Raw genomic sequence first — 27,518 nt, 5'->3', positions numbered from 1 at the left:
TTATCTTTGAAGATTAAAAGATATTTATAAAATAGTTTACAGTGCATGGTAAGTACACCACAAGTTGTGGTGTTAAAAACGAAAGAACTCTACTTAATAACCATTGTGGGTGAACACACTTTCCCACCTTCTGACATGTAAGTCTCATTTGACCTAAACTAAAAACTGGAGACCAGTATTAAAACCAAGGGGCATCCCATACCTACAAAGAAACACTTCTCACTGGGCCTTGCACTGTACTGCTATCTCACACTAGGGCTTGCTCTTCTCTTGAAAGAGGTAAGAGACAAAGGGAAATGTGGAAGCTCCCACTGGCTTCCAACAAGGGAAACTAGTAGAGCTGGGTAGTTTCCCTTCTCTAGAAAGTGACAACCGAGAAAGGAACCATGAACCTAGACACTAGGTCCTTCCTCTGGTATTAAGTCCAACAACATCTAATTTTCAACACACTGAAGAAATTAAACTGTTGTGTAGTTTGAAAAGTGAGATTTCCAGGAATAACAGGCAATCTTGGTTTTGAATTTTAATAATAAGCTTCACATTTTTCACCCCAGATCATACCCTAGTACCACTAACATGGTAAGAATTTTGATCTTGGGCTTTATCCAAATCATGGGAAATTTTTTTATTTTTTTAAATAATACCCATTTAAATCTGTGGGCCCAAAACACTGCCTGTGCCTCCTGATTCAATTGGCAACAACCACACATTCCTTATACAACAGGAAGAAGTAGGTAAAGCCCTATTTATAGCAACCATGGATGTAAATCTTCAAAAGATTGTGATTAATAGCTCTGATAATTCAACCTGTTTTTACTTTTTTTTGAGAGAGAGAGAGAGAGAGAGAAAGGAGGGATGCTGATGTGCAGAGGGAGCAGGAGAGAATTTCAAGCTGACTCCCTGCTAAGCGCAGAGCCCCAAGCAGGGCTCCATCTCATGACTCTGAGATTATGACCTGAGCCGAAGTCGAGTCAGACACTTAACCAACTGATCCACCCAGGCACCCCTTTTTTACATTTGAAATCCATCCCTTTATGAAACAAAGGCATCCCTTACTCTGCTAAACCAAGGATAGTCTCCCTTTTGTACTGGTCATCTGTGGTAAAGCGCTGCACATCCACACCCTTGCGAAGGCTCTGAAGGACATGAGCTTGCGTGAAGTCCAGGAGACGTTCATTGTAGAACTGCAACTGCTTGGTCAATGAAGCAAGGTCCTCTGGCCAGGCTTCCTGTCCATATCTACTCACATGTCTGGTGACCACCTTGATTAGCTCATTGGGATCAGCCTGTAACAAAAATTGCAACAACAAAAACAAAACAAAGTAACAAGAAGACCATGTCTACCAGGCACCTGTTTGACTCTTCCCTTGTTGCAGTTAAATCAAGCCTCACAACTACCCTAAAATCAATGCAGATCACAAAGACAAGACACAGAATTGAGTCTGAAAGGTGGTTTCTGGACTCCTATTCTTCTTCTTCCTTAAAAATCTTCAATCAGTTAAAAAAATAATATACACTTACTTTTTCAGCTACCATCATCCTATGTTAGACTGGTTCAATTACCCGATCATTCATAATAATTTACCCTGGGAGTAATTTTTGTCATGATTTCCCCCATATAAATTTTCTTTGGACCATCTAACTGTTCTCAATAACAAAGCAGAGTTCAAACAATGCCACTAAACATGAGCAGACAGCTAAGTAGAAGACTGTTTTCTCCAGGGATAAGTTAGGAAAAAACCCATCCCTGTTCCTAAATTCATAAAACACTTCCAGTTGCATAAAAGAGCACCCAACCAATTTTTACTCTGCTCAATTTGGGGCTCAATGGGATGTTGTTCTATAATTCTTAAAAGCTTCTCTAACAACAATAAAATTATTCAAATAGAACAAAACCCAGAATCCAACAGTTGACAGGAAAGAAAAATTAAGTGATTAACTGGCCACATTTATTTACATTAAAGTTGGTCTGGGTGTCAATGAAGCAATACCTGCACAGCAATGATTTTGGAATATTTAACAGGGAGCCTGATACTTGAACAACAGTAATTCAATCACTCTCAATTCCTAGGAAGACATGGTTTATATTTCAATATAAGCAAATTAGGAAAAAAAAAACTCCAGAATCTACCTTTGGTTCTCAGAAACACACCTAATTATAGTAAGCTGTCAGCATTTCTAATGTGTGAGCCATTATTCTGAGCTACAGGGGAGATTTGTCAACGTCGAGTCTATATTACCAAACCTAGCCTGACATTTCTCTCTTGATCCTATTAGGGGAACAATCTGGGAGTCCCGATAAAACCCAATTAAAGAATCTTCATGGGTTCCAGTAGGTGGATTTAAGGAAAAAGTCAATGTTTTTTTCCCTACCTCTATGCATATACTCAGTCCTATTGCAAAAACCACAGATTAAGAGTGCCTCAAGTCAAAAGACCTGGGACTGAAAGCTACCTTTCCAAAGGAAGCTAACAAGACCATCTTTCATTCATTCAACAAGTAATTTTTTGTGCACCTATTTTGTGCCAGGTGATGTACTAAGAAGATAGGACCCTTTCCTCCCAGAATGCTAGTCTATCGGGAGAGACAAACATTGTTAAATGATGTGATACAAGGAAGCACGGGGTGCTGTGGGAATACAGTCGAGTGGATGTGGGCAAGTATCCAGAAAGTCTTCTTGGAAGAGTTAATGTCTAGACTAACTACTCAGTTATCAGCAGTAAAGACACAAGCAAGAACCAGGCAGACAAATCCCAGGAAAGGGTATAGTATGTGCTAAGGCCTATGTAGCTAAGACCTGACAGGAAGATGGCATGAAAAAAGCAAATCTAACAGCAATTAGAAGGGATTTGGGAATTGGCCACATATGGATGGTATTTCTGGCAACAGATTTAGGCAAAGGGGATCCCACGCCTCAGCTCTCAGTGCCGCCTCTACGACTGACATTCAACCCAACCCCCTTTCTGCTTATTGACTGAACCCTCAGGCAGCACCCTGAATCACACGCCATGGGCTCAGCCAGCCCTGAAGACATAGGGTACGGGGACGTTGCTCCAGGGACAGTCAGCCCATCTCCACCTGCTCTGCCTCCTGGGTGGGCACCATAGTGCCAGTTTCTTCACTTCAACTGGTTAGCACATTTCTGCCTAGTAGTAGAGAGAACAAGGGTTTCAGGGTGGCAGGATAGCTCTTCAGCAGCTGTCCTTTCACAGAGCACCTTGTGCCCCAGTTCTGCACTCCACCAGCATACACAGGTCTACCACAACAAGGACAGCTTTTTTCCAGTCACTCTGATTCTGTGGTTTCAGACCAAAGCCTTCTGTCTACAGTTGCCCAGTGCACCTAGAAGGAGAGGCGAGAACCATGCAGCCTATCTCCCGGTGGGACTCCAAGTCCCTCCCCACCAGGGGCTTCCCAGCCCTGCTCAAGGAGCCCACCACCTCCATTCTCTCAAGGGTTTCCCACAGGTTTTCTCCGTATTCAGTTTTCAGCCATTTGTTTTCTGCATCTCAAGATTGGGGAGAGTGGCCTACATACTCTTCACTTGACCTCAACTGTATAAAGCCTCCTCATTTCTATTCTCTTTGTATTCTAATACAATTTACAGAAAAAATCCCAAGACCCAGTAGAGGGCAGAGCTCTAAAATGGTAGCACAAAGCAATAAAGGGCATAATTATTACTAACATTTATGTGAGCTTTTCTTTTTCCCACAGAAAAGTTTCCAGTTTCACATACAACCTTCATTTTCATATATTTGCCAATGAAGGAAAATGACAGGACATAGTAAAATCAGCATGGACACACAGAAGGCACTAGCTGGACGATCTTGTGCAAGTTTCTTAACAGGTACAAACTCAATCGTGTCATCTACGAAATGGCAGTAAAATGTAGCCCGCATGATTGTGTGAAGCTGAAGAGACAACACATAAAAAATACCAAATCAAGGCCTGGCATGAAGCAGGTAGTCTGAAAATGAAAGAGATTATGAGATTTACTCAAAGGCATACACTTTCATTGTACCTCCACTATACAACTTACTTTACATTGCTTTTTCTTATAAATATTAAATTAGAGCTTATTAAATTATGGCAGAGACCACATATAGTTCATGAATTTGTCTTTTCCAGAGCACAGTAGACTCTCATGCACAAACCAGGGATAGGGTAAGAGGGAAGTATAGTGATAGTAGTAGTGGCTTTTAAGTCAGGAGTACATCCCCTAGTCAATAGGGATGCAATTTGGGGCAAGATGTTTCATATCTGTTTCTTCACCCATGGGAGTCCATAAGCATACCCTCTTCATGGTTTGTTATGAGACACAAATAAAGTATTTTAAAGTACCATCTTCTCCATCATTCTAAGAAAGCAAATTAGACCCAGAGCTTAGGCTCAAGGAATCAAAAAGCAGCAACAAAGATATACACATAAACAACTCACAGAAGGCTTCTGAATATAAGCACAAAACAAGAGTGATGGGAACTCCACAGAGGGAATCAAGAGAGAGGGATCCTCTCTCTGGACTCCTCAGGGGCTCAGTTTCTTCAGATGTAAAACATAAGAACATTACCAGATGATCACCTTGCTAAGAGTAAAATCCTATGAACGTATAGGAATTCAATCATGAAAATTAAATAAAACCTTGGAAATTCCTCCAGGTGTGGAATTGGGAAGTTCACATCTTTTCTCATGTATGCATATGCCTCCACTAAATATTCAGAGCAAATCTTTGTTTAAAATTGTTTAAAGTACAATTTTAGAGCAATAAATTAAAGCCAATATATTTCTACACAGTTTAAACAATTTTAATCTCTTTTCCTTTACTGAGTAGAAATTATCTAGCCCCTCTTTTTTATTTCATATTCTTTATACATCAAATGTGTTCATTTTACTAAGAAAAAAAAAGAAATATTTAAGAACAAATACCTAATATTTCAGTCTTCGGTATGGAGACAGGCATACTGCTAAACATACATGAACTGAATCTCATTTAATATTAATAATTCTGTGGGACCAGACTTTACTACTACCGTCTGTTTTACAGATGCATAAGGAGGTGAGAAACTTGACTGAGGCCTCTGGTATAAGTAGCAGGGTGGCATGTGACTCGCAAGCATAATGCCTCCCCACAAAACCATCTTTTTATATTTGGTCTACAGGGAGGGGTAGCTCTTAAAATCATAAGGATCTTGATGAGACCAGTGTATACACAGTTCCCACCAAATGTAACTAAGACTCAGCATTTAAGTCCTTTTACAAACAATCAACTTTCACTGATGAATTTAATGCTCTCATTATATCCAGATTGGTTTTTTTACACACCCCGTACACTCTCCCTCTCATCCCTTTTATTCATATATACATAAGTGTAAATACAAAGGACCACTGAGGACACACAATGGTAGGTGTCCAACTAAATAACTGATTCAAGCTGTATCTGCAAGCCTTTCATTTTTTTTCTTCTCTAATGACAACAGAGAGAGTTTAGAATATCATTTTTTGTTCAACTCCTTGACATAAATATACCTTGTTTTAAAATTCTGTCCTAATAAGGTGGTGACTAGGGAACATGCCATTAATTCTTTGATGGTAGGTTTCTAAGTGTCACCAAGTTTATGGATTATCAAATATTTGTTAAATGTACAAAAAAAGGCTTTCAAAATTTTGATTTATTGTGTAAAACATAATACTAATGAAAAGGGACAACCCCCAAAGGCTTCTAAGAAACAAAAAAATCAGTAATAGGTAAAAAAAAAAAAAAAAAAAAAAAAAAAACACACAGGAACTGGCATCAAATAACCCTGATTACTGTTCATGTCCCCTTAGTTTCAGGTTTTCCATTATTAAAATTGAAGCAATTTTTTTCTTTAGAGAGTCCTCATAAAGATTAAATGAGGCTAGCATGCTAGATTAGCATGTTGTAAGTTGTAGCACTCTATACAAGGTATCCTCTGGCCATTATCATTACTACCTCTATCTCTTCCTCAAGGAACTTTACTCATCATGACTACTTCCAATATATGAGTTTTATTTTCTTTTAAAGATTTTATTTATTTATTCATGAGATACACAGAGAGAAAGAAGCAGAGACACAAGCAGAGGGAGAAGCAGGCTCCACGCAGAGAGCCCGATGTGGGACTCGATCCCAGGACTCCAGGATCATGCCCTGGGCCCAAGGCAGGTGGTCAACTGCTGAGCCACCTAGCCATCCCAATATTTGAGTTTTAATAACAGTTCTTCCCCTCACCACAATTTCTCTCAAAATATTCCAAAGAGTCCCCTACTTGCCCCAACACTTCATTTCATTCATTCATTCAGCCCCCGAAGTGTATGGCATTCAAGCGTCTAAGCATCTGACCATGAATATCATTTGACTCTTGTACCAACCCAGTGATGCGCACAATGAGACCACAGTTCCTGAATCAGAGATGCCAATCTGCACTCCACTCAGCCTTGGCTGTGGTCTGGTAGTGAGGAAGTGAGGTTAACTCCTTGCCTCTCACCTACTTCACTGTCTACATCAGGTCCTTTTCTTCCTATGCTGCTGACAGGGTTCCATCAATGTTCTACATCCAAACTCATATCTGATACCACTGTTTTTGTGTGTGTAGAGTATATTCAAAGTTCTTGCTGTTTTCCAAACGAAGTTTAATGACATAATCCATGGGTATGAAAACTTTTGGCTTCTAAGAAGCTTTTGAAGGACTTTATAGGTAGCCTCAAAATCTCCCATATTCAGTATTCAAAGTGATATTGCAAAACATCACAGGCTGCAAAAACTAATAACATAAAAAGGCATCAAAAATTTAAAACAGGAAGCGTGGAAAATTAAATTATTCTAAGTTTTTCCCAAAATTTGGCAATGCAGTTCTTCAGGGGCTAAATAAAATATGATTTCTTTAAAGAATATGGTCAAGTCTCTATAAAAAAAAATATGCCTAAATATTCATGACTATGGAATGCTTGAAGACTTAATCTACTGCTTACTAGTAGAGGTAATAAATCCATTCCGGTTTAATAGTCTCCATTTCTTGGTAATGTTGGTTGGGAAGTTTTAAACAGGTGGTGTATTTCCCCTCTAGGGTTGTTATTTGCTTGAGATAATTTTCTACTTAGTATTTTCAATTAGTAGCTTAAAAAAAAAACCACATTTTAGAAATAGTCTACCATAAAGTTTTGAATTTCATCCCCTGCTGGGTTTGCTTCTCCAGCATATAAAAACTAAAGGACATGTTTCCATTTTCAACTGATTTTATCTTCTGAAACTTTTTAAAAAGAATGCTAGAAAAGATCACACTTCAAGATGCATTTACAATAATAATAAAGGTAAGGTATAAATGAAAACAAAATCAGGGTATGTAACAATGTGTATATTCACATTTGCACAAAAAAAGCTTATTTAAATATATAAATATGTATATTCATAAGCTATTTCTAGAAGGAAACAAAGAGAAAACACTGACTTTTTGCTGTATTTTCATCACTTGAGTTTTGTGGCCATGTATTTATTATTCCTTAAATATAAAAACAAGTCAATCGGGACAAATACAAGGAGAGAATACTCTCTCTGCCTGATCGTCTGTCAATCACTATCCTATGTCACTAAAAAGAAAAGTTGAGGAAAGGTGGGCTGCTCCAAAAATAATCCAGGAAAGCTCCAGGAGCCCACACTGGCTGGCTGGCTCAGGATGGTGCTTCCCAACAGGCCTTTTGTCAGAAATAACCCCACAAACTCTCTCCGTACTTTTATTCAAACCTAGTAATCTACCTAAGTTATCCTCCCACAGCTCAGAACTACAGGGGGTGGAAGGAGAGAAAGTGAGGGCTGAAAATAGAAGCAAGGTGAAGTGACAACTGAGTGAAAGCTAGCTACACTGAGTGCTATTATGTGTAGGCAACAAATTGAAACCACTTTTATTTCAATTTCTACAATGATTCATCGGGAGTTTGTTATATTTAATTCCAAATTCAGTAGTGCTGTTTTATGCAAAGGAAGATGAAAAGCCTCAAATGATGAGCCATTAGGTGGTCAGTGGACAACTCCTATGTACTTACATCATCCAGCTACTGTGCCCATCTCTGAGCCCTTCAAATCTAAGCGAGGTGGAATGCACAAAACTCAAGTCTGAAGGCTGTCCCGACCCAGAGCAGTTGAAATGATTCCTGAAGTTATTCAGAGGCCAACAAACAGCCACTGAGTCACTCCAGTGGGAGAGGTCCTGGGGATTCAGAGAGAGATGGGGCCCCTGCCCTCAAATAAGATCACCCCATGGAGAGTGGACAGCTGTGCCTCATTTACAATCCCACAAAGAACCACTCCCAGGGTGTCCACACCTGGGACACCCTGGGAGTGGTTGGGGGGGCGGGGGGGGGGGCAGTGAAACCCAGAAGAGGCCCATGTCTGCTCAGGAGGCTCTTTTGAGCTCAGATTTACCTGTTCAGAGTGGGAAGGAGTCACCTCAAGTGGGGAAATTACAACTAGGCACAGAGGTGTGAAAAAGGATGCTAAATTCAGAGAAATATAAATTCTGGAAAGGCTAAAACATACACTTCAAAAGAGCTAGTGTCAGGATCATGGCTGGTGGGGCAAGAAAGAACCAGTCAGTTCACTGAGGGTTTTGCCCATCAAATAAAGGAGCTTAGATTTTATGTGAAAATCAGCCACAGTGGAACATCCTGCTGGGAATGACTCATTAGACCTGCATTCAAGAAACCACTCAGGTCCAAGCAAAATGCAGGTAAAGCCTGAAATCAGAAGCTCTAAGTGATAGAATATCACTTCCTACCAGAGCAACTGGATTTCCCCGAGTCTTATCTTCTGCAAAATGGGGTTGTTCAAAGGATCAAGTGGAAGAATAAATATGAGAGGTACTTTAAGAGAGCCCATGCCTTTTCAGGGTTAGTTTGATCTTTCTACTGTCCATGGACAACTTCTATATGCAAGCCCCTAGGCTGACCCTTGCTGTTACCCACCCCCACCCAACCTCAACTACACACACACTCCTTTTGACACTTCCTAGCCAGACAGAGGAAATCTTACTCGTCATAAGGAAGTTTGGTCACAGATTGCAATTCTATGCTTTTCATCTGGAGTCAGGCAACTCTTCAACGTTCTGAGTTTTATATGGTAAAATCTCAATACTATCTCATACATTGTGAAAAGGTACCACAGTATACATGAAGGGCAGAGTGATGCTTTGATACCTTTGTTACTACTGTTCCCTCTCTGTGGAATGCTCTTCCCCCTATCTTCATTGTGCTGCACTTACCTTTTAGTCTTTACTCAAAAGTCACTTTCTCAATTTGAGGTCTTTCCTGAACCCGTTTAAAAATTGTACTCTACACACACACACTTCTTACTCTTCTTCTTTGCTTTTTGTCTTCATAGCTCTAATCACCATCTAATAGAGTGTAAATTTTATTTACTTATTTTGCTTATGAGGTCTTTTCCTCAATGCAACGTAAGTACAGAAAAGGCAAGGGTTTTTCTGTACTTTGTTCACTCATGCTTCCCCAGGATCTAGAACATTGCCTGGCATAAAGTAATCATCTGATAAATACTTGAGCAAATGTATATACACACATATACAATTCAATCATTTCCCATGTGCTAAAGGATTACTCATTAATTTTCAACAATCTACCTGAAGAACACTTACTTACTCCCTTTTATTATCCAGGTTCTACACTGGGAAAAATCTATCAATATAACACAGCCACTGGCCTCAAATAGCTCATTATCTAGTGAGATGAAGAGTATGTAAATTCAAAGCTATAGAGTGTTTAAGTGCTATGACTGAGGCAAACAGGGGGCAGTACAAATGCCCATGGAAGAGCACTGAACACAGCTTAGGAGCACTGCAGAAGAGCAGCAGGTGGCAGGAACCCTGCCTAGGTGAAGAAACACCTGAACCCAGGAGCTAAGCAAAGAAATGCTGGGAGTAAACATTATAGGCAAAAACGCAGGTTCAAAGACAAGGAAAGAGAATACACTGGGCATTTGAGAAATGTCAGTGGCTTGGGATGGCAGGAACAAAGGAAGATTAAGTGGGAAAAACAGGCGGAGGCCAGACCCTGGGGGACATGCAGACCCTGGGAGACAATAGGACATCACTGAGGGATGTGAGGGATAAGGCCGGATGACCAGGCCTCCATTTCAGAAAGACCACTCTGACAAATGTTTGGGAAAAGATATAAAACTAACAAAAATGAAGATAGGGTGGTGTTCACGAGGCTATAACAGTGGTCCAGGTGATGAACCATGGAGACTGAATTAACTTGAGAATCAGAGGCAGAGAGGAGAAGACAAGTGGAGAGGTATTCACACATCTATTATCTCCCTATTAACACATCTCTCTGGAAGAATTTCAGAATGTCTTCATATCTTGATATTAAAAAGAAATCACAGATACCTTCCGACTCTGCAGCTCACCTTTCAGACTACCAACCAACCAAAAACACTTCCCAAAGAGTGGCTGAGAAGTCCTTGGAGAATGAACTGGCTCCTGGAGGGCACACCTGTTTCTGTCTGGAGCAGCTGAGAGGTCAGAAATCCCATTCTAAGGCATCACCACTGGGCCACACCGACTTCACTGGCTCCTTTCCCACTAGGATCTAATGATGCTTCCTGAGCAATGACCATGAACAGCAGCTGCCTTATGCTACAGGGCCCCAAAGCAGAATGGGAGCAGGTGTTAGGAATCATGCTGCAGGGCAGGTGCATGGTCTAACCACCAAGGATCGGAGGCAGGGCTGGGACAAGACAAGAGAGCTCCCAGGGACATCTTCAAAGGAAAGGATAGTTTGATAGGAAAGTAGTCATAGAAACAAGATCAGGAGTTGAAGGGCAGTGACAGCGGGGTGACACAAGCTGGAAGGAAGAAAGAGAAATTGGAGTGAAGGGTAAAATGGGGGCAGGAATCAAGTCTTACTATTCTTCTCACTGCAATGCTAAGCTCTAGGTCCTTCACATGAGGCACTTGACATACAAAATATAGGACCTGGAAATAAAATGCTCACACTGCTACTGAGTGAAAAGAACACAGAAGAAACCAAGATGGAAGTACTTTTGCTTCTAATCCTTAGCGTTCGGAGTTCTACTTTGTTTCTTCCCATGGTGCAATTGTGGAAATTTTAAGTAGGGTTCCTTATGGAGTGACTGCAGCATCTGAAGAAGGAAATGGACTTCCAGGTTTAAAAGTAGGGATGGAATTTAATGGTTTTTCTCCTAACTTACCTCTCTCACAAACAGTACATGATTTGAGATTTGTAACTTTTGGTACAAAATAATTTACTATCAGGAAAACAGGAACAATATGTATTGCACTAAAATCTTCCTTCATGTGGTCTACTTTAATTAAGGTTTTAACGAAATGAAACAGAAAATGAGGCTACAGTGTGGCTCTGCAGCAACCTCTTTGGCCCTTGAAGGGTGGACGACGTGTGGTCTGTGCTGCGTGGGTCAGCATTGCTCTTTCAGGCAGCCCCTCCAACCCCCATGTCGTAACTGGCCTCTATTCATTTATGGTTAAGTGGTGGGTTCGGGCAGCCACATCCATCTTTTCATCTTAACGCTTGGTCAGAGTCTCTGGCACACATGATGAGGTGCCCAGATGACTGGCCTTTCAATCCTTCGAACTCATGGGAAATGGAGCACAGTGCTAGGCACACAGTGTGATCTTAAGAGAGACTACATATAGTGGGAACAAAAGGGGGAGATCCCACTTGAGCATCTGTATCCCATTCCCATGGTGCCCACTTAGAAATCTCAGTCAAGTACATTCTGAGGACACGACAAACTTGTGTTTACAACACATCACAAAGCCCTTGGTCGAAGTAAAGCTTCACTGTGTTTCAATATATTTGGAGTTTTGGAGTAAATTATTTGTTACTTGTGAACATACACAGCACTAATGAAAGGGTATTTAGAAGCAGACTCCAGCAAACGTGCTGTGAACATTCTTTGCCAGCCATCCAATTAAATGTAAGAAAGCAAGTATGCTGTTCCAGAAAGAAACCCGCCATCTTTCCACCTAAATAATCACTTCTTTCCCTCAATTTACAGCACAGGTCAATTACTTATTTCACATAAAAACATACCTGAGATATTTCTAGGGAAATTACTAGAGCATGGAATAAAGTAACTGTATGAAGCAGCACTAGCTATCAAAAACAAACAAAAATAAATAAATTCAGGATCCCTAAAATAAAGTAATACCTTAAATATTAACTGGCTAAAAAGAAAACATTCCTTTCATAGCCAAATGTCATCACAATATGATTATGCCAAAGGACAATACACATCTAATGATCGTATTGTCCTTGCGAGATTAGCCTATATTGCAGAGGGTACCCCCCAACTCCTGCTATCCTTACTCTTTGTAAAGAAAAACTGATGAGTGAAAGCCACAGATTTTTTCCATAAATGGAATGTTCTCATGTACTTAGATACGTTTTGGATGGCTGAGGGAGTTAGAACTTTCATTCACATTTAGATTGTGAAATTACTTCTTCACAGTGTACTTTGAAGTCAGAGGAGAAAGAATCATGCCTCAATATAATTTGAACTTTTTATTTGTACACGTAGTAGATTTGAAAGTCTGATCTATTTGCTTATCTACTTTCAAAGTGGTAATTCTCTTAAAATACTTCAGTACAAAAAAAAACAAAAAAAAAACAAAAAACCCAAAAAACAAAAAACAGATAATTTCCAAAGGCAGATAGATAAAACTGGTATACATAAGTAAACCTGGAGGGCTTGGATTTTCTAATGGCATTTATAATAGCTCTGTGTCCACAAAAGAAGTCACACGTAACTTAAGGCCACACTTAGGCGCTTTTGCTCAGAAATAAACAATAAAGTTACCTAAAAGTGGTCTGGAGACTGGTGGCAAGTAAGCCTGACACATTTCAATAGTTTATCTGTGCAGCTACTACTCTCATATTTCTGGCTTTCAAATAAATCAAAGTACAGCAACTGCTCAAAAAACTGGATTGCCTCCTGTTCTAAATTGGAGCCATCTTCCTTTCGGGCAGTGAATTAGAAAGCCAATTCTCCACTTACCCTCTTCTACGACTTTAAACCTTTTCCTAAGAACCCTGTAAAATAATATAAATGAAAGCAAAGTTGTGGGGAGAATCGGCATTCACCATAAACACTGGAAACTTCCTCTTACTGATGCCTGGAAAAGCAACTCTGTCCAACACAGGAAAGGCCAGGGCTGTGAGCAACGGGGAATGCATTCTGGATACAAGGCAGATCAGTCCCTCCAAAGAGGTAAACACGTGTTTTAACTATTTTAGAGAAGCTTTAACTCTGCTCGTTAATAAAGTGGGAACCATGAGAACTCACCCTGTAAAGAGGATGGCACTTGTCCCTGAAACATGGAGCCAAGCGGGCATAGATCTGGAGGCTGTAGTAATATGCTGCCAGCTGGAGAGATAATGCAGAGTGGGCCTGCTTTTCAAAGCACTTGTTAGCATCCAACACCTAGAAAGGAACATGACAGAATGAACTCAGCTGAAAGGAAATTAAGGAAATCATCATAAGCTATTACATTTCAGTAATCGCTGTAGAGTTTTGGTTCAAAGTTTCCACTTTGGTTCAAAGTTCAACTCAAGCTCAACTTAATAGAACTACATTAAAATTCAGAAGATACCGTAAAGGCAGACCCTCTGCATGTAAAAGAAGATTTTGAAATTAACACTTCAGTTAAAATTGTAGAATCTGCTCTCTGAGTACTGACAACCACAGTCCTTCCAGTATGTAAGAATAATCAGAAGGAAGTGAAATATATAAAAAACAACTTACTGGTGAAAAATCTCTAGTACAGGTTTTTTTATTCATTAAATCCTCTCTTGGTAAGGGTAAACTTACCTGTGGTAAGGCAAGGAGATAAGCAAGAGCCAATGTCATGTCATTTGGTAAAGCATCACTTGCCAGCTGCAAGAGAACTGAAGGCAGAGGGAAAAAAATGCATTATTATTCTTGAGGATCTATATGACATTTGTAGTTACTGAGTGCCATGTTTTTAATCTTGCATGATTACCACAGATAATTAGCTTCAGAGGACTCTTTAAGACCTTTTACAAATGCCTCTTAGTACCATCCAAATACACATCATAGGAAAAATTGTTATTAAATAGTAACCCTGTCTTAATTCAGAAGTATTGTACTATTTGTTATGTTTTTAAAAATTCTGTTCATGGGGATGCCTGGATGGCTCAGCAATTGAGCAGTTGAGCCCTTTGGCTCAGGGCGTGATCACAGAGTCCCGGGATTGAGTCCCGCGTCGGGCTCCCTGCATGGAGCCTGCTTCTTTCTCTGCCTGTGTCTCTGTCTCTCTCTCTCTCTCTCTCTCTCTCTCTGTCGCTCATGAATAAATAAATAAAATCTTAAAAAAAAAATTCTGTTCATGCGGGTACAAAGTCTAAGTGCAAATGGATCAGTGAGGATGCTTTCTTACAGCTAATCTTTTGGTTTCAAAGACCCAGGCCATGCTATAAAACTGAGTATATCAATGACAGCTTAATATGGAAAATGAGCATATGAACACTAAAGAGCAAGGTAACGAAACAGCTGTGTGAGCAAACTGAGGATAAATCTTTTGATTACTACAATGAATATGGTTTTATTCCTTCTAGGAACATCCCTCTTCATTGCACTCCACTAAAACCCTTGCTTTGATTATATAAGATCTTAAAATATTCCAACTATTAACAACTTTCCCACAAACTTTTTTTATATAAGCAACAACTATCGATGTCATGGCTTTAATAAAAGAGCACACTGCCAAAAAAGTCTGTTTATACACAGTCTGTATTCATAAGGAAATATTCCATTCATTTAGGGTCCTAGTGACAAATACCAGGTAGTCATATGTAATCACAACGTAAATCCTTTATTTTTAAAAAACACAGACTCATGATCTGCACTAATGAAGGAGAACAGTATGCGAATAATCCAAAGTAAATGATATTTGACTTTGGAAATACACCACATAATTTTTTTCCAGAAGATTTACCTTCCTAATTGTGTCTTACTTGAACTAAAATTTAAGTCATTTATATAATCTGGGCTTAGCTGACAGTCTGGGCAATGAAACGGTGGTAGGGTGAGGAACCACCTACAAGTGGGTGAAGTGTCAAAAGTTGACTTAGAACTCAAAATCTCCTGTGGATGACTCATAGAAGAAAACACTGAGCTTTCTCCACTGTGCATGGAGTCTGCTTCTCCCTCTGCCTGTGTCTCTGCCCCTCTCTCTCTCTCTCATAAATAAATAAATAAAATCTTAAAAAAAAATCAGTCTCCACTCTTTTGGATAAACATACTAGGATAAATATACTAGGACAAGAGAAAGCTTCCAAACAAATAAAAAATACAATGCAAAGGGCCCAAATCAAATTATGTCCAAATTATTATGAGAGGAAAGAAGAGAGATAATGTTGGTGTGTGCGTTCTAGAACATTATGAAAACCGAAGGATGAAGGGTTGGCTATGTATTCCAGATACCAGAAGACAAAAAAGCAAATTACCAGAAACACGTAAGTTAAATCTGCAGAACCCGAGATGATACCAGAAAGATTTACTTAGTGTGTAGAAATTGTACACTATACAAACACAGATGCACAAGACCCCAGGGCTGCCACTTGACTTCTATCTGTCTTATATATTCTACCATTTGACACCTGCTTAACAGTCCCTCAGGATCCATATTTTGGAGGAAAAAAAAGGTCCAATAGTTTCACATATTAATAATTCTTCTCTGTTAATTTTCTTTCTCGTATAGTTTCTTATAAAGTGACCTACAACTGCAATCTCACCTAGTTTTTTTTTTCTACCCCTATTTTGTTTTCAGATATCTCCCTTCTTCATGCAAAAGAAGGCAGTTTTCTAGTTAGTGTATCTGAACCCACTCATCAAAATTAATCCTGTCTTCTCAAAGCTCAGGAATCTTTATTTCAGGTGTGTGGCTCTGCTCCAGCTACTGAAGGACCATCCCTCTCAGATTGTGGTTGGGGCCAACCTGAGGCCTTGGGAGCATCAGTTCTGTTACTGACTCCCTTCCAGTCAGATCTATGTTTTTTAAATCGTATCATGGACTTTATCTTTTACTCCATTTCATGTGCATCTGTCTGTATCCCAAAACCAAGGCACCCTCAAGAGATATAAATATTCAGGAGATATTCCAATGAATGTGCTACAGATCCTGAAGGAAATTCTAAGACAGAAACAACCCAACAACACACTAAAACAACAAAAAAAGAACAGTAACGACATAATGGAAATAAAAGCACAGTCCCCAGGAAATATCATTCAAGGAGAAGAGCTTCATCTGAATACTTAAGCTCCAGTAGATTTATTTTAAAAATAGTTATATTATTTCATTGACAAGATGACCTCTAGCATTTCTTGAACATATATAATTGAATACAAAGCTTAAAACAGCAGGAAAGAGAAAAGAAATAGCTAATTTCCATGGACTCAAAGTATGACAAAAAGTACTCTGAGACAAAGTCCAAAGAATCATCAGTTACTTTGACCAAGCAGTGAAAACAATCACCCCAAAATATAAATGTTTGCTCCAAGTGAATAACATCCATAGATTTTATTTCATACATACAAATGTGTTTATCTTTTTCTTTCTCTACGATGCTTTAACATCTTGGAGGTCTTTTTTTTTTTTTTTTTTTTTAAGATTTTATTTATTCATGAGAGATAGAGAGACAGAGACACAGGCAGAGGGAGAAGCAGGCTGCACGCAGGGGGCCCGACGCGGGACTCGATCCCAGGTCTCCAGGATCATGCCCAGACGCTCAACCACTGAGCCACCCAGGCATCCCACATCTTGGAGGTCTTGATCCTGGAAAGATGGCCCTTCCCAGAGCTGGACATTCCTAAAGACAGCAAATAAGATGCCTGCAAACAACCAATTCAGAGCCAATACTCTGAACCACCTCCTCTCACTGGCTTTTACATTCTCCTGCCCTAATCACCCCAGGAAGAGATACTGGACAACCCGAGACAACTCTAAAGCCCAGAGTCGTACAAAATGATTCAAACCATCTATTTTACACTTCTTCAAGTTTGCCACCAATCCCTCCCCTATTCATTCCCACGGAGAACACAATAAAGGCTTTTGCCCATGCTTTCTCCTCAGTCCTCTGCTCTTGCCTCTGACTGATCCAAGTGCCCCCCATGGGGCTCTGTGTGTGGCCTGCCTGCCTCCTGTTTCTAGGGATGTGTGAGTCTGTGCTTCTTCCTTTGTAGCCATCACTTTCACTTCTGGGGGTCTTACCATACCCAAGTAAGACCAACACCCCAGATACATTTTAGAACAACTAAAACAGCATCTATAAACTACACAACCTGGCAGAATGATACAGCGAGAAGGAAACCATCCACAGCACATGGTAGGATCAAAACGGAGACCCAGCACTGATTCACTGCACAAGTTGGTGTCCCGAAGTTCAGAATGCTTTGTACTTTCAGGGTGTTACACTCTAAGTATATCAGATATTATATGATACCTTCAGCCGACCTGAGAACACCTGATAATCAAAGACATTAATATATATGCTGTAAAACTTTGGAATGCTCACACAAAATGAGATAAAGCAACGACTTAATCTCATGTCAGCTTAGTTCAGGTTTTGATGCCAACCAACTTACAAAAAGTCCTTTTGGCTTTCAAAGCATTTCAGATTTTAGATCAGGGCCTTAATTTTCCTCACAAGTAAACTGGGATTCAATGAAGTAAAGTATGTAAAGTACATATCATCTCTTTAGCAGATAGAAAACACCTAGGAAGTTTCTCCACTTTAAACTATAGACTTGAGGGGCAGCCCAGGTGGCTCAGCGGTTTAGCGCCGCCTTCAACCCAGGGCCTGATCCTGGGATCGAGTCCCGCGTCGGGCTCCCTGCATGGAGCCTGCTTCTCCCTCTGCCTGTGTCTCTGCCTCTCTCTCTCTCTGTGTGTGTGTGTGTGTGTGTGTGTTTCATGAATAAATAAAATCTTTTAAAAAAATAAAATAAACTATAGACTTGAGGAAACAAATCATTTTCTCCATTTCTCCATTTAGGACACTTTTTGATGCCCTCCTCCCACCCCCATGACAGATCATTGGTTCTTCCATTAGTAACTGCCGTGGTGGTAAGAGAGGTGATGACTTCCATTTTATAGAAGTCATGATGACTTATGAATTAGCAACTACATTGGGACATGCAGACAAAGTGCACAGGGAGACAACTGCAGACTTACAGGGTCACACCCAATGGGCTGCTGCACCTCTGCGACCACTCTCCTTGCTACTCTGCTTCTTCTCACTGAGCACTCAGCACTTACTTGAACTAGTTATTCCTCAAAACTTCTCTGTGGAAGAAGGTGGCTGTTTTCCTCAAATCAACAAAGGAGGGTTAAAAATCACAAGAAGTTCTTTTCTATTGGTTCTGCACCAACACAGAAAGAAATCATATCAGTCTTGGAGAAAAAAATGTTCTTCCTGTGAGAGCTTCTTTCTAACAAATTCAACAATCATCTCCTTCCCACTTTCTCTCAGGGCTCATGGGAGTACAAGGCACTGCCATGTCCCTCCTTGACTTCAGGGTTCCAGGGTTCCCCAGCAGCTCACCTCAAATGACCAGCAGACCCTCCTCTCCTCAAATGCTCAATGTGGGGACTCGGTTAGATGACTTCATGACTGCCAATCCCCACTTCACAAGTTCTTCCCAAGAGAACTTAGCTATGTTCTTTACCTCAGCTGCTATCTCAGTGTATTTCCCCAACTTTTATCTCTAGAGTCCTGACCCATTTCACAGGACTTGCTGGGATGCTGCCACTCAAATAATCCCCCACATTACTAATTCTTTACCCAGTATTGTTCCTATTTCTGACAATGGTGCTCTGTTCTCCCCATTAGCAAAACATAAAATCACAGAGTTCTCTTGGACTGCACCCTCTTCTCTGCTCCCAGCCATCAGCCACCCAAGCACTCATTTCCAAAGAACTGTTTTCCACAAGATACTGTTTTCACTGCTACAAACTATAGTTTAAAAACTGGACTCTAAATAAATAAATAATTAATTAATTAATTAATAAAAAATTAAAACTGGACTCTTTCAACAACCTTCCAACTCTACTTGATGCCTCAGTCTTCCTTCTTCCAATCCATTCTAAAACAGCGCTTTCCTACAAATTTTTGACTAAAATTAATTTTAGTCAAAGCCCTAGTATAATCATGTCTGAGAGCTTAAAACATAAATATGTGCACATACATATATACACACAAACCTCTCCAATGGTTACCTATTTCCTAAGGAATGAAAATTAAATTCTGTATGGTATTTAATATTTTTATAAATATGAGCCAACCTTAATTTGTGGTTTTAACTGATGCTATCCCTATGCTATACACCAATCAAATTAGTCTGACCCTCAAATGACTTATGTGCAAATTCTCTGTCTACTACTCATGCCATTGCTTTACAGAACAGTATTAATTACTACAAAGAACAATATTAAGTACTGCAAAACAAAAATACCTATAATTTTTAAACTATCTGCTCTGGCAAGCCAGACATGAGAAAGATGTTTTGCAAGTATTAGCTCTAAGTGTTACAAAAACCCCACAAAGAAGATAGTCTTATCTTGCTTTTTTACACAGGTTTGGATAGCTAATGTCAATCACCTAAACTCGGAAAAGTGGCTAATCTGTCAAGGCACTGTTAATGAACTAAATGTTAGTGCTCTCTCAAAATTTATGTTGAAGCCCTAATCCCCAATGTGATGGATTTGGCAATGGGGGGTGATTAGGGTTACATGAAGTTGTGCCCCCAGACACCAAAACCTTCTAGGCAGCACTAAGACTCAAGGGTTCTTATAGAGTGGAAATCAAGCCCGACAGACAGGAAGCTTCCTAGTCTTTCAATCTATGAGCCATTGAAGCATTTGACAAAATTATCAGTGATAATCTGAAGTAGACCGATCCCAGGGGTCTCACTAGGATTCACCAGATGTCATACTTTCTACAGATGGAGTCACAGTGATTTTATGTTAACATTAAGGTATATGAGAAACAAACCCCAAAGAATGATGTTTCTCCATTTATTTATCAGTGTGAATCAATGAATTTAATGTGCAATGCTGGTTCTAAAATCTTGAATATCATGCATTTTCTAACAAGTTATACAGCCAAAATCAGATGAAATCTATGCCTAAGCCTCCAAGCACTAATTCTGTGCAAATTCAGTGCCTCTGGAAAGCACTCCATGATAAATTTAATTCCAGAATTAAATTCACATAGGAAAGCTGCCCATGTTATTGATTTGGAAATCATTAGCCATTAAATCATTCATTTAGCTAAATAAATAATGATCCATTTTCTTCAGCTAGTCTCCATAAAAACCTTTTCATCAACGTTATTAAAAAATTCTGAAAAGTCAGATCACGTTGGGAAGTTTAATTTGTGTTATGACCTACTTCTGAACCAAAGTCAGAAGTCATATTTTTACAATTTTTAATTTGGGTCATTTAACCTATATCACTCTTCAATTCTGCTGAATTCCTGACAAATATTGATATTATAAATTAGCCAAAGATATCTATTTCATATATATTAGCATTATCAAGAAATATCCAATGTGACAGTAGTTAACGTACATCATAAATTATAATCATAAATTATAACCCCAAATGTAAAATTAAAGGAATATTAAAATCACTTCTATTTTTAAAAATTTCATTTTTAATATATATATTAAGTGTCCTGAAATCTTTTCCCCACTCAATTCAACAATATTGAGAATAAGTTTTTAATGCTTTAATGGACTTGGATGCTGTCCCTTGGTAGAGTATTAAAAATCTGAGTGTCAGAAAAGACAATTCGAAGAAAGAGCAGGACAGAAGGAAAACACCTGCAGTCCCGCTAAAATCTCACAGACACTGCTAAGACAAGCACACGCCCCCAGGACTTGGATTCAGCTTCACCAACAGCACAGCCTCCATTCCTGTCCCAGCAACTGTGATGCATGCACTGTGCTCCCTCTCGTCACTGTGGGGAGACAATGACTCTGCACCTACCATATAGAATACCCAAGCAGCCCTGTAACCACGTTAGAAACAGGACACTCAGGGTCTGACCCTCAGGCTTGAAGAGACCAGGCACAGACATAAAAGGTATATGACCAGACTGCCAGGCGAGAGGCTCAGAAAGCAAGTGTGTTAGTTTGAAGATTAGACATGATGGGTGGGGAGATAGTAGCAATGTTAAGGGAAACTTCCAAAGGGTCTTAACCATGGCTTAATGACTGAATTGCTTTAGGAACTCTAAAAAATATTTAATGCATGGGCTGTACAATAGAGGCTCTAAGATACATGGTCTATGGTAGATCCCGGGCTTCAGTGCTTCTTACAAATTCCCTAAGAGGTTCTAATGTGAAACAAGGATGGAAAACAGCAGAGGCCTTGGAAACAAGGGGAAATGGTAACTGGATAGGCTATAGCACATGATGGCCCCCAGAACATTAATGCAGGCCAGGGACAGTCTGTGAAACTGTGCCCAAGAGGGGCCCATCACCACCACTGGTGAGCGACAGCCTAGGGATGGAACCTACAAGCCGTTGTGTCCATTTTACAGATAAAGAGGAAGGAAAACTAAATAATACTCTTCTGCTTGAAACCCCTACAGCTTTCAGTGGAAGGTTCATTTAAAACATTTAACTTAGCACACGATGCCTTGCATCTCTGCCCAGCCTAGTGTTGCCTTGCTTCTTCACTGGTTGGTTGCCTACATATACTCTTCCTTCTGGATATCAGAATAACTTATAAGTCCCTGGAAAACTGTGATGTTTGCCATCTTTGCTTCTGTGAATTTTATTCCCTCTTTATGCCCCTTCTCCCCCTCCCAACATACCTCCCTCTTTTTACCAACACTGCCCCTGTTCATCCTTCAAAACCCAGGTCAAGTATCACCAGCTCTGGGAGGCCTCTTCAAACCCCCTTTCCACTCTGGTGTCACATGTCTATAATCCTAGCACCCCTTGTGTTGTACTGTTACATACACAGATTTGTCTGTCTCCTCACCCCAACTGTAAGCCATCTGAAGACAGGACCATGTCTTCTTTAACTTATAGTCCAAGTACAAGGGTAGTGCCAAGCACACAGGTGGCTCAAGGATCATTCCTTCAGTTAATAATGAACACATGGTGAGAAAAGAAACTGGATGGGGATTCCCCTGATTCGTCATCAGGTATGGTTCCCCTACTCCTCACAAGTCCTAAAAAACACCTCTCTATTTGCTTCATGTTTCACAATCATTTGGATGCCTTATCATTTAATTACCAACTGTAGCAGAGATGATCAAGTACTCTAAAGACCCTATGAAAAGGGAAGGTCTAATAACCCAGAAATCTGTGCCTCACAAGGGCCTTTCATTTTCTCCAAGAAAACAGTTCTGGAAAATAGCAGAAGCCTTCATCAACTGAGAAATCAATTTGTGAGAGTCTGCTCCAAGAAGGCATCTATCTCTTAGACCTTTACAATGTGATGTCATTATTTTACACCTTTTTGAGAAAGAGGTGCCTTTTGTAAAAGAGCACGCCTTTTGTAAAAGAGGTGCTCATGCTCACACATATGTATGCTGCAAGCTAAATAATAGAAATATTGTGTGAATCAATGTTTCCAATTTCCTGGGTATGATTTTAGTCCATTATTATGCTGATCAATGGGTGATACATTTCCACATCCAACCCACTATTTTTCTTAAGGTCTTAGATTCTATCCATGCAAACCATCTCAATAATCAATCACAGTTTGATCTATAAGCATATAATTAAAAATAATTTATCCAGAAGGAGGCTTGAGGAACAAATAGGTGAAACAGAGGACACCTCCTATTTTTCTGTTATAGTTGCAGAACTTTACTATGAGTATGAAAATGTCATGTGTGGTCAAAGGAAAGGGAAATGAACCATAGTTCCATTTTGAGGAGTTTTTACTATTCAGGACAATTTTTCTCCCTCATCGCAAACTCCACCTTGCAAAAATGCTATCTTCAACAGAGTGACCAGTGTTGAATAGAAAATACCAAACTAAACAATAACACTGGCATGTTTTTGTTTGCTATTATGTCTCCTTTTTTTGATTCAGGGTCTAGTACATTGCCTTGCAGAGACTGCTAAAATGTGGAAAATACTACCCTCTACAATGATCAGACAAAGGTGAATCTGAATTAAGTTCAACCAACCACTGGCTTTGTAAGTAAGACAACAACAAAAACCACAATTTCATGTCCCTGAAACATGGTTCTTTATCTCTAAAATAGGACTGATGGTAAATATCAGGAGGTCTGTTATTAAGTAAGACACTGTACTAATAGCATTTGATATTGGGCTTCTCTTAGGGTAGAAACGTAAATGCTGGCTACAAATAAATGTCTATGGAATTGAAAAAAGACAAGTAAAAAAAGAAAAGCAAGAAGTAATAAAGAATAATTAAAAGGATAAATAGCAATGCAACTATACTCTTCATGTACTTTTAGCATTATTTGCAAGATGTGCCATGAATTTAATAATAGCTTGATAGAGGAGGAAAAAAATAAAGAAAAACAAGTATACTCATCAAATGTGAGGTACCCTGATTTCAGAAATAAGAGGTTAAAAAAAACATGCATCTCAGAACCGAAGAAAAATGGTATACTTAGTAAAAAGCTGCTACTATTCAAGAGACCCCACACAGTGGATAGAAAACTGGTATTTGCTTCCCCTCTTCCCAACTACATACAAATACTGATTGAAAGCAGGATTATCCAAAAATGAGTGACAGAATGAGGTTTCTAGGAAAATGGCAATTCTATTCCCCATATACATTTTCCCAAAATTTCATTTCATCCAGTAACGTGCTCAGTTAAGACTGCATCATCCATGTATACTGGCAGTGAGAGACAGCCAGAAATATCTGAATGGAAGGAGTGGAGAGGACTACCAAGAGACTGTTTTGCCCTCCTTCTTCTTTTCTCTTTACTGATATCTGGAATATAGAAAGATAGGTGGAGTTCCAGCAGCCTTTATATCATGAGGTATTCACTAAAGATGGCAGAGAAGAGGGAGGGAACTGGAAAAAAAAAATAGCCAAAGAAACGATCCTAAATCTTAAAAAGAAGTAAGGACAGTATAGAGGAAAAAATATACAAATGGAAAGGTGTCTTTGGAGAACTTATATACATTTAATTCTTTCACAAAAAATTCTACATGGCAAGATATGCAGCCATGCAGAAAATTCTTAACAAGAGAAATATAGCAAATACTTAAGAGTTCTTAACTAACACAAAGTCAGAAATACCTGTTTAAGAATCACTTCAATTATATCACACTTAGCTCTTTAAATCCTCAATATTAGTAAGTATCCAGAAAACAGAAGGTACTCAAATAAATGTTTTAAATAAATACACGATGGTGTCAAGTTTAGCTATTCAGAATTACAACAATTTATTATCGTTTTTCTCCACTCCTATTCACTCATAGTTTTTCACTTATGGTTCCCCTAATAGTAGAGTCACACACTGTCAGGGAACTAGAACCTTCTTTCATACCTTCTGTTGTTGGAAATACCTCTTCCCCTTCTGTTTTCGTCTCAGCCAGTTTTCCAGTTCTTAGTAATACCTCTGCAAAGCTTTCCACTGGAACGTGCTGGTGGGGGTCATAGGTCCCTGCAGACTAGACCAACGCAGTTATACCATTTAGTAGGTACCTTTTTCTCTGAAGATATTCTTAGAACAGAATTATAGGATTTTATATCTTTTGATGATTTGAATTAGAACTTCTCACTTACTAAAGCATGCTATAAGTTTGAAACAGATTTTAATCTCATAATATGTTATGACATATACAAGTCACATAAAACCAAGTTGCCTGGGTGGCTCAGTTGGGTGTCCGACTCTTGATGTCAGCTCAGGTCAGCATCTCAGGGTTGTGAGACTGAGCCCTGTGTCAGGCTCCCAGGTCAGGAGGGGAGTCTGTTTGAGATTCTCTCTCTCCCTCTGTCCCTGCCCCTGCTCATACTCACTCCTCCTCTCTCTCTCTCTCTCAAATAAATAAAATAAATCTTTTTAAAAATACGTATTTTTTTAAAAGTCACATAAAACCAATGAATAACATGAGTAAGAATGAGGCCAAAGATGTACATTTCCAGGAACATTTTAACTTCTATTTATACTAAAATGCCCACAACAGCATGACAGTTGCATCTATGTTCTCAGGCATGCTGTCCTTACCTCTGTGACGAAGGGATCAGAGAGGACAGATTCATAAAAAGGATGACAGCCTTGTTTTTCTAGACTTTCATTGGCTGTGGTTCCAATCTGATAAACACCACCAAATTCTTGCCCCTAAATAGAACAAAGTGAAGAAGAGTAGATAAGAAGAAAGAGCACTAGAGGCAGATAGGGAGGGAGACGGAGGGGTTATCTCCGAAGAAGATGATCGACATGCAGCATGGCAACTACATAGAGTGTTGTCAGCGTGACATGGACACCCAGCAAAAGCATTAGGAACAGCACCTACATTCTAAGAGCAGCACTTCAAGTTCAGCCTGCAGTGCCTTTTGATTTTCCTGGTCACTCTGACATCAATGCATCAAAAACAAAGAAGCAATCAGTGTGAAACACATGGCAACTTCTCTACTACAGTCAGAATAACCTTCCTAAAACCTCATTTCATACACATTGCTCCCCTGCTCAACAAACCTGTAGTAGCTCTGAACCATACTAACATGCCACACTATCAAGTCTAAAGTATATAAGAGAATATTTAAAGTTCTTCAACATCACTTCACATTAAAGGCTAATTTTCCACTCCAAACAAGATCTCCTTCTCCCGTCCTACCAGCTTCTATGCCTTTCTTCCACTACAAGAGGCCTGTCTGTGCTGACTGCCTTGGCAGACCCCACCCTGTGATTCCAGGCCCACCTGGGACCTCACCTGCTGAAACCCTGCCAGCTGAAGGCCAGATGGAAGGGCACCCCTTTCCCTATGCCTGCTACCTCACAACTGCAAGCAGTACAAATGCCTTCTAGACCTGTCAGTGACAGTCCTCCCTGGTAAGTGCTTGTTCAAAAGCACCCCTACTAGGGGTCCAACCCTAGTAGTTAATTGTCTTTGGGTTTATCTTCTTCAGATTGTAAAGCTCCTCACTGGAGTAGCCAAGTAAAACAGTCACCCATTCCTCTCCATTTACAGAGTACTCACTTGATGCCAACCACAGCCTCGGGAAACTGTGAAGGCACTGCTGCAAATGAGGATAAGAACAACAACTGACACTTAACAAATACGATCATGTATCAGGCACAGAGCTACACACTTCATCAGAGGCACACACCCTCAAAATGTCCTAGCCATGAGACAGAAAAGTAACCACAATCACAGCCAGTGTGATACCTACTATGAGAAGAGGTGTATGGATATACGTACCCCGAAGTCAAGCACACACCATCTCTGTCTGTGGTATCTACCTTTACCCAACCATCTTGGCTAGATCATCCTCAGTTCCCCTCTTTCCTGCATATCCCACATCCAAGACCATCTGCAGGTCCACAAAATACATCTCCCACTTCCTTCATGGCTGCCCAAGCCTACCCCACCACCACCTCTCACCTGGAATGCTAGACCAAAGATCTCTTTGCCCTTGCTCTGACTCACACTGCCGGCTCCTCTCCACATGGCACTCAGATGATCTGATGTAAAGTGAACCCTACATTCTCCAACAACTTTCCATCCCACTCAGAATAAAATCTGTGGTCCCCATTACAGTCTAAACAAGGCTTTAGATCCTGGCATCTTCACCACCTCCTTGATCTCACCTCCTATCATTCTTCCCACTGCTCACTTTGTTCATACTACACAGGCCTCCTTTCTGTTCTACAAAGATGTCTAACACATTCCTTCAAAAAGGGCTCTATGCTCTTTCTACTTGTCCAGTCAGGTTTCTGCTCGGAGTGACTCAGAAGAAACCTACCTTCCTATCCAAATCAGACCTTCACTCCCCCAATATCAATCATTCTCCACTTATCTTGCTGAAGTTATCCTCAGAGTCCTCACTACCATCTATTGTTACATTATCACACAAATATTTATTGGCAGCTTTGTCTCCCCCACTGAAATACAGGCTTCGCACATGAAAGGGTTTCTCAATTTAGCTCCCAATCACTAGCGTGGTCTTTGGCACACAAAAAATGCCTGAGGAGTATTTGGAACATGAATGAAATGAATGATACACCTAGTGAGTGTCTGGGGTGAACTCATAAACAAGTTTGTTTCTTTTTCCTCTAAGCTTTCTGGTGAGACCAAGGACTGCAGTGTGAGAGCATAGGAAAGAGAGCAGGGGAGTAACAGGTTCACTTGTCACAGAGAGCACACCCAATCAATCTGCTGCTTGTCCTGACCCTCTATTGCCAGAATGGGTGAAAGAATCTGTTACACTGTTCTCTTTACCCGGAGCACCTATTAAAAACTGCATGTTTGTGTCATCTTG

The 27,518-nt window shown here is 39.9% G+C and overlaps 1 protein-coding gene across 3 annotated transcripts in view; it reads right to left on the bottom strand.

Moving 5' to 3' along the window:
* NBAS (NBAS subunit of NRZ tethering complex) overlaps nt 1-27,518 on the bottom strand; it is a 319,184-nt gene that overhangs the window by 98,546 nt on the left and 193,120 nt on the right. For all 3 annotated transcript variants that reach the window (XR_012004753.1, XM_072771031.1, XM_072771030.1), the window contains exons 37-41: nt 25,264-25,377; nt 24,583-24,706; nt 13,874-13,950; nt 13,349-13,486; nt 1,057-1,286 (exon numbers count right to left, since the gene is read on the bottom strand). Coding sequence is in view for 2 of the 3 variants with exons in the window: in XM_072771031.1 (XP_072627132.1) it covers nt 1,057-1,286; nt 13,349-13,486; nt 13,874-13,950; nt 24,583-24,706; nt 25,264-25,377 (683 nt within the window). In the remaining variant the exon portion in view is untranslated. The remainder of the gene's footprint in view (nt 1-1,056; nt 1,287-13,348; nt 13,487-13,873; nt 13,951-24,582; nt 24,707-25,263; nt 25,378-27,518) is intronic.

The sequence above is a fragment of the Canis lupus genome, chromosome 12 (genome assembly GCF_048164855.1).
Source record: "Canis lupus baileyi chromosome 12, mCanLup2.hap1, whole genome shotgun sequence".
Taxonomy (NCBI): Eukaryota; Metazoa; Chordata; class Mammalia; order Carnivora; family Canidae; genus Canis; species Canis lupus.
Note: the sequence above shows the minus strand (reverse complement) of the source record. Positions and strands in the feature narration are given on the sequence as shown.